This window comes from Etheostoma spectabile, chromosome 19 (genome assembly GCF_008692095.1).
Source record: "Etheostoma spectabile isolate EspeVRDwgs_2016 chromosome 19, UIUC_Espe_1.0, whole genome shotgun sequence".
NCBI lineage: Eukaryota > Metazoa > Chordata > Actinopteri > Perciformes > Percidae > Etheostoma > Etheostoma spectabile.
The window spans coordinates 13,692,149-13,708,858 of NC_045751.1; the positions used below are offsets into that span (position 1 = coordinate 13,692,149).

Consider the following 16,710-nt stretch of genomic DNA (forward strand, 5'->3'; position numbering starts at 1 on the left):
TTTTTAAACAAAGGGAATCATAAAATGTTTTTTAAAAAAGCGTTAAAAAAAAAAAAGTAATGCACTTTCGGTTGTGGATGCTGTAAACATGTCTCTTATGTTGTCTTCTCTCATCAGTATTGGGTCCTGTTGGGCATTGGGTCCACTCTGTTTGGAGTTTAGTCTTATGAAATCTTAATGCACAGAGATTGAAAACCAAGTCTGTCTCAGTCTTATTTCCCCCTCCTCTTGGTGAATCTGATTAATCATCGAGAGCTCTTTGTGGGCAGTGAGGGAGCAAGGAGGGGTTATATTACAAACTGTGGCAGTGCACAACTACTGTTGATCAAATCTAAAAGGAGACGATTGATGCGCTTGCTTAGCTACCAGGCTCCCACATCTGCACCACAGGGTCCAAGCATGAATGGGCCAGGAAAAACCTAGATACAGGAGTCTATTCATCTCTTCTGCAGCACTCCGTCCTCCTCAGTAAGTGGTGTCCACGGCGTTGATGTTGCTGTCCAGCTCGTGTCTAAAAGACAGCCTGGCCTTGGTGGAGAAATATATCTGCGAGCCGCGACTCAGGCTTCCTGCTCCTTCGCTGTCGCTGCCACAGGATGTCGTGGAGCACAGACGGGGCTTCATCTCCTCAATGGGAACTGAGGGGTGGAAGGCACAGATAGGGTAGAGTCAGACTTTAACAGGGCCCACCATCATGAAATAGCTGTTTATTTGGTCTTAAGTTTGACTTTCTTACTGTGTAGCTGCTCCCCGCCTGCCGGTGGGGGGCACTGCCTGCTTTTGCAGCGTTCTTTACAGCGTCTGTAGAAAGGAAAACACTGCAGCATCTTCACACCCATGACAGGGCTGTCTGCAGAGAGGGGAGGGAACAGAGAGAAATATAAGAGGAAAATATCAACAAAAAAACTTTGTGCACAAAGCCACACTAAACTGCAACAGTGAGAATCTGCCTGAAATATAAAGTAAAATGTACGCTAAACAATGAAAAATAATGTTAAATTTGTCCAGGATGCTGCCTGACAACTGTATGTCTGAGTGCCTGCTGACCGCTCATCACCAGTTCAGTTTAATGGAATTATGATCCTGCACTTCAACGCCATGATATCGTAATGTAAATTCACAATATTGTTGAATCCCAGCCAATCAATATTTACAGTGCAAGCATCATTCTCAATGCTGCATCATCCTGAAAAGGGGTGTTAATGGGCTACGGCAGCCATGGGTTTTCGCCCTGTCCTGACAACCAAACAGACTGCATAGAGGTTGTCTGATGTATTCAAGTTATGACTAACTGGCAGACAGGTGCATGTCTCAACCGAGGCGGAAGCTCTTGTTTTCATTTCAAGAACTCTAAATGATTTTGTTTCTGAACTTTTGTCTCATTCAGCAACTGTGTCTGATTCACTCAGGAACAAGTCAATCAAATTCATAATTTCCTCGAGAGGTGTCCCTCTCTTTGTGAATGATAAGATAAAGCCAGAGTCACACGCCAGGACTGAGCTGTATTTACTAAGACTGAGTTAAAAAAAAAAAAAAAAAAAAAAAGGGTATTTATTTTAGTCTAATCGGGTTAAGAAATAGGTCAGGTGAAATGGAGCAGAGAGAGGTGATGGATTGCGACAGTTTCTATTGTAATTGTGTGTCGGGGTAAAAGAAGAGTGAGCTTAATAATAGCTTTCATGTTTCTGCTGCAAATAACCTGAACTTTTATGTATAAAGTTTACATGATCAGCCGACAGAGTTGCAAGATGACCACAAAGCGATACATAACGACTTGAAGCGACCACAAAGAAACAATAAAAATAACCACAAAGAGAGACAGCATCTGAAACTAACTGCTTATTTCAGTCTGATGAGAAAACCCATTAGTGTGATAAAGCACTAAGCCCCATATCTAATGACAAACCGTAAACTGTGATTGCAACATACAGGAGCACTGTGTTCGCCTGGCATTTTTTTTCCTTTTTTTTTTTTTTCTTCTTCACTGTTTACTGCTGATTCCTCATGCTGCTTGACTCAGTGTGGCAGATTCATGGAGACGTGACAGCTCACACATACGCACAGATTCAAAGAGCTGCTCTAGCACATTACAGACAAGCCACAGGGGAGGCGCGTGTCAGCCAAGGGAAAAACTATATCTTCAGACTCTCTTTTTGAATAAAATTCACACAGAAAAGGCTAGTTTTTTTATCCTATTTCTTAACCATCTAATGCACCCCCCCTTCTCATTTTCACGTAGGTTTGGCTCATTTTCATGCAGGTTTAACTGTGAAATCCTATCTCGTTTACAGACAGTGAATCCATTTGGTTTGGTCAATTTAGAGGATCTGCATGTGAAATGAGAATGCACAGTATAACACACATTGTCCAGGAAAGTGAATGGGCACTACTGACTGTTTTTCCCCACCTAGTTTCTAGCTACAATAAATTCATTGTGTATTAATAATTTCGCAAGCGTACACATTTTCTCCCAGAAGCGTGTGCAAAGCAGTTCCACAATATTAAGGCCCTGGTCAGGGAGGAGTTTTGGCTATGATTGGCAGTGGGGGTCTGGCAGCACACAGCGGTCTGGGAGCCTTAAGAAAAACAACCTCAGATGGCAAACACACTCATTCACACACTGACTCTGAAAGCACAGAGACAGTACCCACATTGACCAAAGAAGAGGGGGAGATAGGGCCAGGCAGAGGAAGTAGAAGAAATAGATATGAGGTATGAAAGAATGAAGCTCTATTAAATCAGAAAAGAAGTGGAAGAAGTGACCTCTGTTTTTCTCTGAGCGATTAGCTGCTGTGAGCAACGTTCAGCACCTGAATAATGCAGTTGGACTTGCTCAACCAGTGAGGGCGCACTGATGGAGCAGAGAATTGCGCAATACTTCCAGGAAAATATTAGCAAGTAGCTTTTGGCTTGACATTTTCATAATTCTGAGTACATGTTTGTGCTTGTGTGTATGTACAAGAACATATGTGGGAGTTAAGCCTCTGTAACAGGTTTGCTGAGCGGGATTCTTACATATTCTCCATTTCTAAACATCAGTCAAACTTTTCTTTCTGCAAACAACCTTACAACCCCTTATCTGCTTTGTAAACAATATTGAAGCAAGCAGCAGAGTACATATGCATATGGTAATGTGATCACAATCTTCCCACTGAGCTCCCCTTCCTCCGGTCGGTCCCCAAGGCTTTATGAGAAGAGAAAAAAAAGAAAAGAAGGTGTAGTCTTGTGTCACTGCCCACAACACAAAGTCTCACACAGGCCTGCCAGGCTGGATGACGCAAACACTAATCTGTGCATGGATACCTGCACAAATGTGTGTGTGTGTGTTTGTGTGTCCATTAATAGCAGCATACAATCCTCTTTCCTTCATATTCATTACAGCCGTGAATAAGGAAGCTTTTTAAAGGTGTTTCTATAGCGATCACATACAGCAGACATATCCAAAACTGTCAATACATTACTCAACTACTGTGCTTACTGTACATACACTTATATGGCATGAACTGCAGTTCAGAGGCAAATCTTGTTTGTTTTACTATCTGATAAGGGATTTTACAAACAAAGTAGTTAAAATTAGCTTCACCTTGACCTACTATTGTACATAATTAAAATGCAGTTTAAATGAACAACAATCTGAAAGGGATCATTGTGCAAAAAGAGACATTTTGGTGCTAAAAGTACAATTACTGATAATACTTCTGTACTTTGCAGGACTTTGGTGACTGTATCAAAATTCGGATGCTGAGAGAGGCTGAACCTTATTTTTTACTTTGTACGCTCCACTTGCTGCTCTAATGCTGCAACACTGTCCCTTACGGCATGCACAAAAAACAGTGGTTTAATTGAAATAACTTCTTTATCATGTGTCTCAATTTAAACCTTAATTTCCTAATAAAATCTGTGTAAATGTGTGCCACCATTGTACACAATAAAATCCTAAAGCAGATACAGAACTGTTGTCCTCTGCAAGTTGTCTTTTTCATGTAGGCTAATTTTTAACTACACTGCAGGAAGGAAGGCTTAAATAACATGACAAATATAAAAAGACCCTTCTCTACTCCTCCCTAAAAAGCCAGACTATCCTATTTTTAGTCAAAAGAAAAATAATAGCCTCCTTCTTATCTGACCCCCTCTAATAATTTTGGTACAGTCCCTAACCTGCAGTTGAGTATTTATACACTGGGGTTTATAAGAAACTACTTCTTTCCCTACTAGTTTTGTCATGTTTGGCTAACCAATACAACTTCAGTTTACAATTTCCCATTCTACTATTATATGCGCGTGCAGGATGTGGAAGCCTCAGTGCGCGTGCGGAGGGGAGGCTGAATGAGAAGCTGCACCAGACAGGCTAATCTGAGCTTTCATCCAGAGCAGCTGTACATCAATTATCTGTTCTCCTGCTCCGAGATTAAACCAGTGAAGTGGACACAGTGTTTATCTGCTCATTCAACTTTAAAGTAAAGCCCGAAGATGTGTTTAATAGGTTTTTAGTTGCTCATAAATGGCGTTATTCTGCCCAATCGGCGATGCCAACTGAACTGACAGACTGGACAGTTAAAGAGAATGTGGCGTACGTGCAGAAAAGGCGTGACGTGAGGTGGGCTTCACAAACAGTAGCCCACAAAATGCTCTCAACATAATCATGAACGGGAACTCTTACGATGACACACCTGCTCCAAAACCAAAACAGCAACCCTTAAGCTCTTTTGATGAGAGAGGCTTACAGTTACGTGTCAAAGTGTCATTTAGCAGCAGTCTTATAATTGCCTTTTCAAGTGATGTTTAAATACGTTTAATGACATTTAGAAATGACTTACCTTGAGCTGTGAACGTGTAGACTTGAAGACAAACAGTGGGAAATGGATAATCTTGATAACTTCCCAGCTAGCAACGCGACTGTCCCCGTTCACTTCATCTGGGTTTTCTTGTCGCTTCCCTCGTTAAAACTTGTCCTGGGGGGCGCTGCTCAGGCTGAGCTGTGTGGAAAGGTTTCTGTGGCGCGGAGCGACTGGACTTTAAATAGCTAATCCCCGGAGCATGGTGAGTGGGTGGACACGCCTGCTTTCTCTCACCCTCCCTCCTTCTCTCCTCCTGTCTGCTCTCCCTCCCTCTGAGCTCCCGACTCTCCCTTTCTCTTAGGTGCCTCTCACCCATCCCACATACACACACACATGCTGTTCCTCCTGCATGTTTCTTTTTCCTCTACCTTCATCACATATTTGTTGATACAGATAACAGAAAATGTCATCATATGGTCAAAGTTAATTACTGAGATGATGAATTAGGGTGATTTCACCTCTAAACTTTGAGCAACAAGTTGTAATCCCCTTTTAACAACAGACGTTAACCCTTGTTGTGTGTTGAGGTGCATGAAGCCCTGATAAAGTTCTGTTAACCTGGTCCAGGTAAGGACCTTTGTCTTTTCTCTTGGTCCATCAGAGAGGTCAGAGGTCACTATCGGCTGTAGGACGTCGTCACTGGTGCTGGTAGGACTGTTTATTATTTGACTTCCCTCCTCTTTTAAAATGTATTTTCATTTTTTAGTTGCTCTATAAATAGGCTACTGCTTATGTTTGTTTTGTAAAGTCCTTTTAGCTGCATTTTATGTATGAAAGTGACAGAAGCCAAAGAAAGGTTATTGTTATTATGGTAATATGCAATTATTGCAATGAGCAGGTACAAGGTGCAGACCAATGCACAAAAAATGACAAACACTTTCTTCAATGAAACTGTTATGTGAAGGACATCCTTTCATACTTAAATAATGGAGGAAGAAGACTGTGATAGATAGGTGTGTACAGTACATTACTTTCACATTACGTGACACTCAGTTCCCGACTGATGTCCTGGGAGATTTTTCTTATTTACCACAAACAGAACTTCACCATGACCTTCAGCACAATGTGCTATCATTGGCCCAAACTCAGAAGTTATATTTCTGTATAGGCTACGTTTTTGTGCTTACTTCTAATAAATATGAATATGAGAGATCAGTGTTTGAGCATTAAAGAAAAGAGAGACCTACCTTTGGAGGAAATACCTACATATCCTACTAGAGTAAGTGGATTTTAGTCTGAAGTGGATCAGAAGAAAGGAATTAACAAACAACAGTCATCTGTTTAAGTCCAACCTTATGGAATACAAGGCCATTTTCATTCACAGTAAATTTTAAGATTAAGATTAAGAGTAAGATTTATTGTCCGTGCAAATACCTACCAAAATCTAAGCTCTAAGAATCAACATTAACTGTTATGAAACAATCCGATCACGGTTGTTTTGTGGTCTGATCATATATCCCATATGGTCTACTGATTGGCCGTTACGAGCACTCTGAGAAAAAAGTGACATGAGGCAGGGTTTATTTCAACAATGTTCTAAAGGTTTAATGAGACATACAAGAATGTGTACACACACACACACACATATATATATATATATATATATATATATATATATTGTACATTTTCAAACAGTTGCTCCACTAACTTTGATAACATGAGACTAGATAGATAAGCCAGGGACACCAGAGGAAAAGAGGATTGGTTCAAGATACGTTCACGCTGATAAATCTTCTGCGAGGAAAACATTGTAACATTTATGATGCCAATTAAAGCATATGAGAGAGACTTTGTTCAATTTTCACTAAATGAAATGTTACATATTCACAACACTAACATGTAATGACTTGTTTCTTGGCACATGTCCACTAACTTGCCAAACCTGCTGGATGTTATAAAATTTAAAAGTGACAGTTAACCGTGAGAGCCATGCAAAGTAACAAAACACAAACTGGTTGGTTGCAGCTAGTTTTGTGGAATGTACAATATGTGCAAATACAAGGTGTACCTCAAAAAGCATCTAAATTGCATTAAAGCAGAACATCCACCTAAGTTACGCTGAAGACCCACCCAAAGCCAGTGCTTGCAGTCATGTACAATACAGTATAGTACAGTACATGTTTGAGGGCTGAAAAACCAAGTCATTTGTCATGTTATCAGGAGGAAAAACCTAGCAAATTAAAATCTGACTTTGCAGACAGTTCTAATCAAGAATACTCACACAAACCCTTGTTATAAAGACAGATATATGGAGATAGACAGAGGAAACCTTGGCTGTTGTTGGCCCATTAGATGGTTTATTGCTCTTTATTAGCTTCCTGGTCGGGGGTTTAAGGCCTATTCAAGGCCACTCAGTGCTTGGAGAGATTTGTCCTAGTGGAAATATACCCAGATGAGCTCTCAGAGGGAGCCTGCGCCTGGTGATTAGAAATCACCCAGGAAACTGTCTGTGTAACAGCAGGCAAATGTCTGAAGCTGATTTTTACTGTGAAGAGCAACAGGGACTTACCCACAAGTGGCAATTACAATATTACACAGAATACAACTAATGGGTTATTTATAATTGTGGCTTTTTGAAAGGCCCAAAGCATCTGGTGGACCAAGGCTTTTTTAATTAAAAAAACCCACAGATACTTTTCTATTTCAATATAAATCATCAGTAAACACTATCAACTTTAATTATTGCAACTCCCCTCCAAAAACATGTTTTTTTATTGGTGTACCCGAAGTGCTCCCTTAAGTGTAAGTGAAAAACATAATAAGTAAGTACATTTTAGTGCGGCAAACTGCAAGTGAAAATAAAAAAACTAAAGAGTTTTAAGGGGTAGATCTTGTAGATAGATGTAGTTGACAATAATAAAATACGGACTGTCGAGGATTAAATTACACAATAAAGCCCACAGGCTTATTCCCATTGTGATCCTCTGGGGATAAGGGGATGCCAAGTCTGGCAAGACCGAAAGGTACAAACACAAATACAATATCCATTTAAGCATATAAAAGGACAACACTGAATTTATTTGGGCAAAGTCCCTATCTGAGAGATTATTTGCCCTCCATTGCTTTGTGTCTGCTTTAATGAGTAGAGAAACTGGCAGTTTATTCCATTCAATTGCAGCCATGTATGAACATGTATTTTTGCCCATTGGACTCTTAAATCTGAAAAGTATAAAATCTGTTGATCTTGTTGCATATATGTGATTGTCTCAAAAGATATTAAAGCAGTTGGACAAATTATTAGGTACCTCATTATGAACAATCTTAGGGGGTAAGTCTCAAAACGAGCATGAGCTAGATCTGTTATTTGAACTGAAAGTGAGAGATGTACTGAAGCTGATCTTTAACATCTGTCAGTGTTGATGACGTCTGTTCTGATGAGTCTGTCATATCTCCAACTGTTGCATGTTTCACAGCAGCTTCAAAGTCTCTGCCGTCTGTCCACGTAATGAGTGACAGACATGCATGTGCTCACCCACACGTGCAGATGTGACATTGTCTCTAATTTTAAATCAACTCCGTGTGGATGATTAACAGCAGAGCTGCCGACCTGGACCATAGTTGAGTTAAAGTTTTGAAACAAACACAAAAATAAAATTTGTATTCTTCACTAGGCACAGTTTTCTCATTTTTCGTGATTGATATTCTCATGCAATTAGGTGTTTTTACCCAATTTAGGGTAATTTCAAACTCTTTCCCCCCATGATCTTCCCAGATGCTCATTTCCTTAACTGAAAATTGGGGATTATGAAAGCATATTACATATTAACAACAGCCCTTTAATTTTTTTTGTGCAACAGATTCCAAACTTGTACAGAGGTTACTGTTACAGCGCCTTCACAGAGAGTCAAGTGGTCCTTCTGCGGTTTCACCTCCGTGCATTTTGACACTCATTCCTCTCCATGTAAGGTAAGATGTCAACAAGTGCCCCTGCTAGTCTACCGGTGGCCTGAGTACTATTATGAGGCAACACTGTAGCTTCCTGTGAGACCACGTGGAAGCTCTGATATCAGGAGCTAAACATTTTAAAGCTAAACCACTCCCGCTGTGCTTTTGGCCTTAAATGCCATCGTAATATCAGCTGTGGGGAAAAACTGGATGGCGAGTGGAAAGCAACATTTTCAAAATACAGACATCATCCCCTGTGAATTTTTGTCCCACTGGTATTTTAATCCCTCAGTGCCACTGCTCTATGGCCAAGAGACCAGAATAGCAGTACGGCGAACGTGTAGGAAGTCAGAAACAGAAAGGATCATAGACATGAGAGGGTCAAAAGTACCTTTATCATCTATGAAATAAAATTACTTAGTCTTAGACTCTGAGGTATAATGGACAGGATGATATTGATGATGAGTGTCATTCAGAATGTCCCCCAAGACATACTCATGGCCCAGAGAGCTACATGCTAATCTTGCAAGTGCAACATCTGCAGTTTTAATCTTTAATCCCTTATTTACTGCTACTTCTATAATGGTGCCTTATGGGATCAAGACTCCTTGGTTTTAATCAATGTATAATATTGACCTTGATATTAAAATGGGTGTATAATAACGTGTAGGATGACCTAGAACTGTCGCACGCACAAACACACACACACACACACACGCCTCTGAGACAAACATATTAATAACGTTGTGACCCCGCAGTGATTAAAAATGTTTTTTCCACCTATATAGTTCATGTCTTGCTGAAAAGAAATAGGCAGAACGTATGTAAAGTTTCCCCAGCTACTAAGTTACTCTTTAGCCCTGATTTCAAAAATATTTTAAGATAAAGGCATTAAAATCAGAGACCAATTGAAATTCTGTAAAGAATCAAGTCATTGCAGGGTCAAACCAGTCTAGTCCTGTGTGAGTGTTTACTGTCCCCCACCCCAGCTCCCTGTTTCTTGCTCCCTCCCCCAGACACCCGGACATTCCCATAGGCCGTTTGTTGATTTTCTGTGCAGCCGGGACTGACTGGCTGAGGTCGCTCATGGCTGGTTCCAGCCTCTGTCACCCCTTTTTTTTTTTTTCTCCTCAGCGCCCTCCGCCCTCTCTGGGCCTCATTATGTCATTTATCTCATGCCTTGTCTCACATCTCTTTACAATGCCCTGTTTTTACATCCTGTTATATGTACTGTTCTCAGTGATTACGTTAATTGTTGAAGAACATAAGGGATGGGGTCTAATCACGTGTGCAACCTACATACCGTGCATACATCTGATACTTCAGAGTAGAGTAAATAGACACTCTGAGGGCGCAGAGCAGACTGACTTTGCTACAGAAGCAGTTAAATTGAGAAAAAAGGTGTAACATTTCTGGCAGGAAAACTCCATAAGAAATAGAAAGGTTGTAATGCTTTAATTTTATGCTTTTTTATTCTGATTATTTTATTCCCAAAAACATTGCCACAGAGACTAAATTTACCTGAAAATGCTGATTTGTCTTTGAATATTCATTCTTCTGTGAGTGAAAGGGTAAGGAATTGTATTTGTAAATTATTTCAATGAATTTAAATAGGCTAGATTATTAAAAGAATAACTTTATTTTGATAATTTACAGTCCATCCTTCATACACTAAACTATTCTGTTTTGCTCTGTCTGTTTGTCCATCCAATAATATTAAGCAATATGCGATATCAATAAATTAAAATGAGGAATTTATTAAGACATTCATTTAAAATCTAATATTTTTTAATGTTAGATGTAAAAGTAGTTGCGCTGTGGCAAAGAAAAAATCAGATTCAGTTCCCGTTTTGACCAAATATGTACACTAGTTGCTGCCTCTTGCATTTGTACTGCAGATTTTAAGGTTGCTCTGCACATGACTTAACCTACTGGCCTTAAATGTCCAATATTATGCCCATAGTCAGGTTCATACTTCTATTTTGGGTTTCTACTAGAACATGTTTACATGCTTCACTGAAAGAAAAAAAAATTGTGTCTGAAAATGCATATGTTTTTGTCTGAAACGCTCCGTTTTAGCGCCTGTCTCTTTAAGCCCCTTTCCCGAAAAAGCCCAGTCTGCTCTGATTGGTCAGTGCTTATTAGATTTCCACATCTGCGTTCGGAATCTCTGAACGTTATTGCAGCCGGGGAAGCAGCACTTTTGACCTATACAGTTGTATAGGTCGAAAGTGAAAGAAGTATTGAGAATGGGCTTGATGCATTTTTCTGTGGATTGAGCCTCTTCATAGTTTCACAATATTTATATAGCACCTGAACCTGCTTCATGACGAAAATAAATACATGGAAATGTCACTTTTTACACTATAGGACGTTTAAACCTCTCAGCTCCACACAAAGCAAAGCTAGCAGATGTGACACTTCTCCTCAGTTCCAGCTCATTTTGTGTGCATGCTGCCATTAAGCAATGATGTAAAAGAGAAAACAGTGACGCTATGTCTTGTTGTTTATGTCTGGTCCGAGTGTAAAATATCACGTTTCAGAGTTATATGATAAGATAGTGCCAGTAACACTGTCAGCATATTTAAGCAATTGATACCTTTGTAGAATTACAACCACTTTGACAGAAATTCAGAACTGTCAAGTCAAGTTATTGATAGAGCAAATAAAAAACAACAACACCAAGATGCTTTTACAGAGAGATGTGAAGGTGCTGAACAGTTAAATAATCAGAAAGTTAAGTAAAAGGTAGACATTTAGCTTTTAATGCAAATTCAATTTGCAGACCTGCTGAATGTGCCTGACTGTCTACTTTGTGGCTCCACTTAGGTCATTTATAGTGTGGTTGACATAATTATTGGGTGGTGGACACTGCTAAGTTATCACTTACGTGTGTCTGAGTGGACATTTGTGCCGCCAGCATGACTGTTGTTTATAATGAGGCTGTGGGTGTGGGTGCGCTGAGGAGTTTTAACCCAAGGTGACGAAAGAAAGAGGAAGAGGAGCCCCATTGTAGAAATGTTTGTTCACTTAAAAACCTTTAATTATCTTGCACAGATTAATTTGTACTTTTTGTCCTGCTCTGCCCAAATCCTGTTTTCACTAGTCCGGCCAATGCTGGCCAGTTCTGCTTCATACCCTGTTTTCCCTGTTTCCCCTTCTGCCTCCTCTTTGTTATGTCAGTCAGGCCTGAAAAGCAAGAGGAGGGGCTCAATTTGGGAGAGGGCCACATTTCTAAATAATGGCCTCACTGCAGGGTCTAAACAAGAGCACAATGCAGATCCTACAGAAGAATTATGTGCTTGAAAAACTGTCTTTTTGACGCCTTGTTATTCCCCCTTGTGGAACGTCTCCCCGTCTTTCAAGTCACTCATTGCATGCATGCACTCATACGAGTGTTTGTACTCCTCGCCGTTAAACAGCATTTTCTTTGCCTCTCTTGATTCTTTAAGAGTGGCTACGATTTGCATGAGAAGTGGCTGAGACGGGCCCCCATCCAGTTTTCCTCCCTTTGTCCACCCATTCTTTTATTCCAAATTCTTCTCGATTATGTTCCTTCCTCGCTTTGTGCTGTGCATTATATAAGAGAGCTGCATAACACGGGCCAATCAGTTAGCTAAAATGGTTACAGTGTTGGGCACAGGGCTTAGTTCCACAGCAACATAATTTTGCCTCCCTGTACTGGAAGTATGTGAACACAGGAACTTGAAATTTAGAAGAAATTGTTTGGTTTACAAACCAAAGTACACAGAAAAGCTGAAAGGCATATTCCCTTGGCTGCACATAAAGACCTCATTTCATCTTCTCTTTCATCTGTGCTGCCGTAAAGGTTTAGCTTTGGGTTGTTGGTAGTTGAGTGTCTATATTTACCCGAGTGCAGCTCTGCAACAGGCTTTTAACTTTAAAGTTAGATAACAATTACCACGAAACAGCTCCATGGCAGCAAAGGATTATGAGCTTAACCTGCACCTGTACTAACAGGACAGATTGTGTAGTGTTTTTGCAGCTGCAATGTTCGCAGTGTCCACAGGGGGGCGTTCTGACCTTTGACATTTGTCTCGAAGCACAATAATCCTGTTAGATCTGGCTGTCTGGCTTCATGGGCACAGCATGAGGTGAGTAATTGACAAAGATCCTAACAGTGATTCGGAAGTTCAGAAGTTTTTCAACTGGATAATCTTGAGTTATTGAGTGACAGTTTGTTTTGGGGCAAAAATAAACAGCAGTTTACAGAACAACTGTTCAGGAAATCGGTTTCTTAATGTTGGTAGTCACAGGGAACTGATGGAACTTTTCTCAAATGATGCACAAATCCAATCATAAAAACATGGCGACACTGTAAATGTTTTATATATTCTTAAACTCTTAAGCTTTTATTGTGTATAGCCCAAGTAGAGGCACATAAAACAAACACAAATCATTATTTACAATTACACAGTGATCCATATACAGTATGTGTGGTGTTTTCAGTGTGGAAATTACTTATTCATTCAGAGATTATTTAAATGCAGATTTCAACCTAAAATAAATCCAGCTAGCATAACATTCATACAATAATGGAGTAAGGCTTTGATAGATTTGAAAAAGCCATCTTAGACACAGACGTGATGTGAGACTAAAGAGTATCAATAAAAAAAAACCTAGATGTTTCATAGAGAGGTTTCCCTGAATATGCCTCCTGGCCCAGATGAAGGTGTTTTACAACTGGGCAATCTTCTTCCCTTTCACAATCCACCATCATCCTGCAACAGGACAACATAATTCACATATTAATGTCATGTTTAGGACACAAATCAAGGTCTCACGTGACTTACTGACAGTGCTGTTAATAAATGTGAGCGTCATTAATGTGCAGACATGTTACATCGCATTGTAACATTGTTGATACAATGCACAAGTGGATGTGTCTGACGAATGTAGATGTAGACAGTGATAAATAATGTTTTGGATACTTTGTAAATCCTGTACAATAACAACTTCAGATCAACTTCCAGTATGTCCATTATAAGTGTGCATATAAAATGTGCCTGAGCCCTTTTGCAAGTCAGCAAGATATAAAAATAGCAGTCCTCACTATATTTAACCATGAGTTTAATCTTCAACCTGTGTTCAATATTTCTGTTAAAAAAGTACATGTACATAATTATATGTGATCATGCCAAGCTGCCAGTTAACCTGCTGTACCTTTATAATTAGTCATCAATCACATTGAGTCATGTTTAATTTTATTATACTTTATTAGCTAGTGAATCTTGATAACACTTAAATTTAGCCCTAAATCTCTGTGTCCAACTTTTGGATTTTCAAGTGTTTACAGTCACTGATTGCACTGAAATAAAATGTACATTCTTTAAAAGAATAGTTCAACATTTTGGGAACTATGCCTTTTCGCTTTCTGCTATGAGTTAGATGAGAAGATTCATGCCATTCTCGTGTTTTTACGCTAACTTTTAGCGTAAAAACAACCGGTTAGCTTAGCACAAATGCTGAAAAAAGGAGGAAACAGCTAGCCTGGATCTCTCCAAAGATAACAAAATCCACAGACCAGCACCTCTAAAGCTCACAAAGTAACACTTCATATCTTTGTTGTTTGTGTAATCCAAAAAGTTTAAAAATGACATGTGGTTCCAAAATTGCAAACTATTCCTTTAAATGAGATCAGCAAGTCTTGCTACAATCCCAGCCAATCTCCTTGGTTTTAACACCGGATCAAAACTTTTCCCATTTCCTGTTTTCCGTCAGTGGCAGGCTGATAAAAGTGCAATCTAAACAGTACCAAAGCATGTAGGAAGCTGCTACCTGGTCAAGTCATTCAACAAACTACTGAGAGTAGCTGTCTCACTTCCAGCAACCAGACTAGTTAATCCAGAGCATGTTGCTTCTCTGTGTAGCTTTCATGACCTCCTGGGCTCAGAAATATGGTTCACAACTCATTGTGTCATTTGAAAGATTTGCATATGTTCCATTTTTTTTTTTAGGTTTGGAGTTTCAGGATTTGTTTCACCTACATCTTTGCTGTCGCGGCAGTCCCCACAGATGCATCCCAAGCAGCCGTTGACCACCTGGATGCCGCAGAGCACCAGCTGCACCACTCCCATGGCCAGCAGTATGGAGAACAGAACCACGTGCCACATCACTGCGTTGGCAGGGTAATCACAGATTGTCCACAGAGTCTGGTTTATAAGGTAGCTGCCATTACCACTGTGAGGGAGAACAGTAGAATTAATCATTGTCCAAAAGACACACCACAGTCTAATTGAAAAGATGTATGAAGTTCAGGGTGCGGGAAGAAAAAGTCAAAAAAGATGACTGAGTTGAGGAAAAATGTGTCGGTAAGAAGGTGAATGGAACAAGTGAGGAGTGGAGAAAGAAAGCACATGGAAAATAGAAAGCAGAGGGAGTTCTTAAAATTACTTGTTTGGGGCGACCAACAGTCCAAAATGCAAAGATATTCAATTTATATAAAACTGAAGAAAGTAGCATATCCTCACAGTTTATTTGGATCAACAAATCTATCAATTGACTAATCAATATTCGAATACTTCAACTAATGCTGGCTTATGGTTCATTGTGTGAAAGACAGTTAACAGAAGTTCACAGAAACAGAAAAAAAGGAAATTGAGGTTTGCTGAAGGAACGACAATTTGAGGTTAAGTATTAATATCCCAGCATGGATTGTGTACTCAAACTTGCTTTGCTCCCTGAAACCCCTGATGCCCTTTAAACTGCTCATCATGGACAGCAATAGCCAACATATTAATAACATCCTCATTTTTATAAATTAATGTCCCGATCTTCCTCTGTCAGGGGATTCCGTTTTACCTGCCTAAGATCATAAAATACTTCTGTGGTTCCCCGATGTGTTATCGCAGTGTCATCTCTTGGTTTCAGGGCCAGCAAAGAGCCAAACACATATGTACTAAATTGACTGTTCGTCAACAAATAAAAAAAGAAAAGAAATCTGCAGTTTAACACTGTCTGTGCATTCATTAATAAGGTGCATGCATTAATAAGGCTGTTTTCACATTTGACAATAAGACTAGGATCGGTTTCCTATTCTGAATTCCCAGGCTCATCACTACAGAGTTTCCTTACAGAAAGTGCTGGTCCAGTCCGCCACCTACTGGATTTTAATAATATGGCATGTGTTCTTTTTTATAATCAAGAACTGAAATTCTTCTGCTGCCCTGACAAAGTTAATGAAGGTAAATATAGATTTACCAGCATCGCCTCTTTGCCTAAAAAAGTACATTTAAATGAGTTATGATAAGAGAACCACTCACGTGCCAAGGTCTTCAAAGGGGTATTCCCAGTTGCCGTTCACCCGACACTTGGGTCCAATAGCCAGACCTGCAGAGGCCACACTGGTGCAGTAGATGGCTCCGACCAGGCCGAAAGCAGAGGAGAACACAGAGTTCAGCATCTGAAAGAGACATAGGAGCACATTGTTTATGTGACATTTGTGAATTACTGTCCATAAAAATAGGTGTTGTCTTGTAGGGAATTATGTCTAAAATAAGGCCACATGCAGTGTGAACTGTCTTCAGGAGGTCTTCTTTTGAGGATTTAGTTTCTCGTCCTTTTCATTTTTTCTCCTCTAAAGTAGGCCTATGTTGCCTTTCAAGGCTGTTAATGTGAGCAATGGCCGCACAATTACCTTTGACTTGACTTGACTTGACTAGACAGGATAAAAGTCGGACACAAACACACAAAAATGTCTCCACAACTAGCTAATTAGCAGTCTAGTTCCTGATACTTAAAAAGAAGTGAGTACTGTCTAAGCCCTACTTCTGTAAAATATATTTATCAAAACATATTGACTTTATGTACTTATTCACAGTACAATAAATATAATAAAATATCAGTGTCGTAATGTAACAAAATACAAATACTTCGCTACTGTACTTAAGTAAAATTTTCACGAATCTGTACTTTACTTTGTTATTTATATTTCCGGAAACCTTTACTTTTACTCCACTACATTTCC

At 39.7% G+C, this 16,710-nt stretch overlaps 1 protein-coding gene and 1 long non-coding RNA gene across 2 annotated transcripts in view; one reads left to right on the top strand and one right to left on the bottom strand.

The window, feature by feature from the left end:
• The first annotated feature begins 5,162 nt into the window (after positions 1–5,162).
• LOC116669370 (uncharacterized) lies at positions 5,163–14,882 on the top strand. The gene is made up of 3 exons (XR_004326762.1): positions 5,163–5,486; positions 8,636–8,744; positions 14,702–14,882. It is a non-coding gene; the product is annotated as an uncharacterized LOC116669370 (long non-coding RNA).
• The window catches only part of tm4sf5 (transmembrane 4 L six family member 5), a 6,273-nt gene continuing 2,522 nt past the window's right edge, over positions 12,960–16,710 (bottom strand). The window contains exons 3-5 of the mRNA XM_032499172.1: positions 16,007–16,146; positions 14,732–14,924; positions 12,960–13,465 (exon numbers count right to left, since the gene is read on the bottom strand). Coding sequence (XP_032355063.1) covers positions 13,448–13,465; positions 14,732–14,924; positions 16,007–16,146 — 351 coding nt within the window. The 3' untranslated portion in view covers positions 12,960–13,447. The remainder of the gene's footprint in view (positions 13,466–14,731; positions 14,925–16,006; positions 16,147–16,710) is intronic.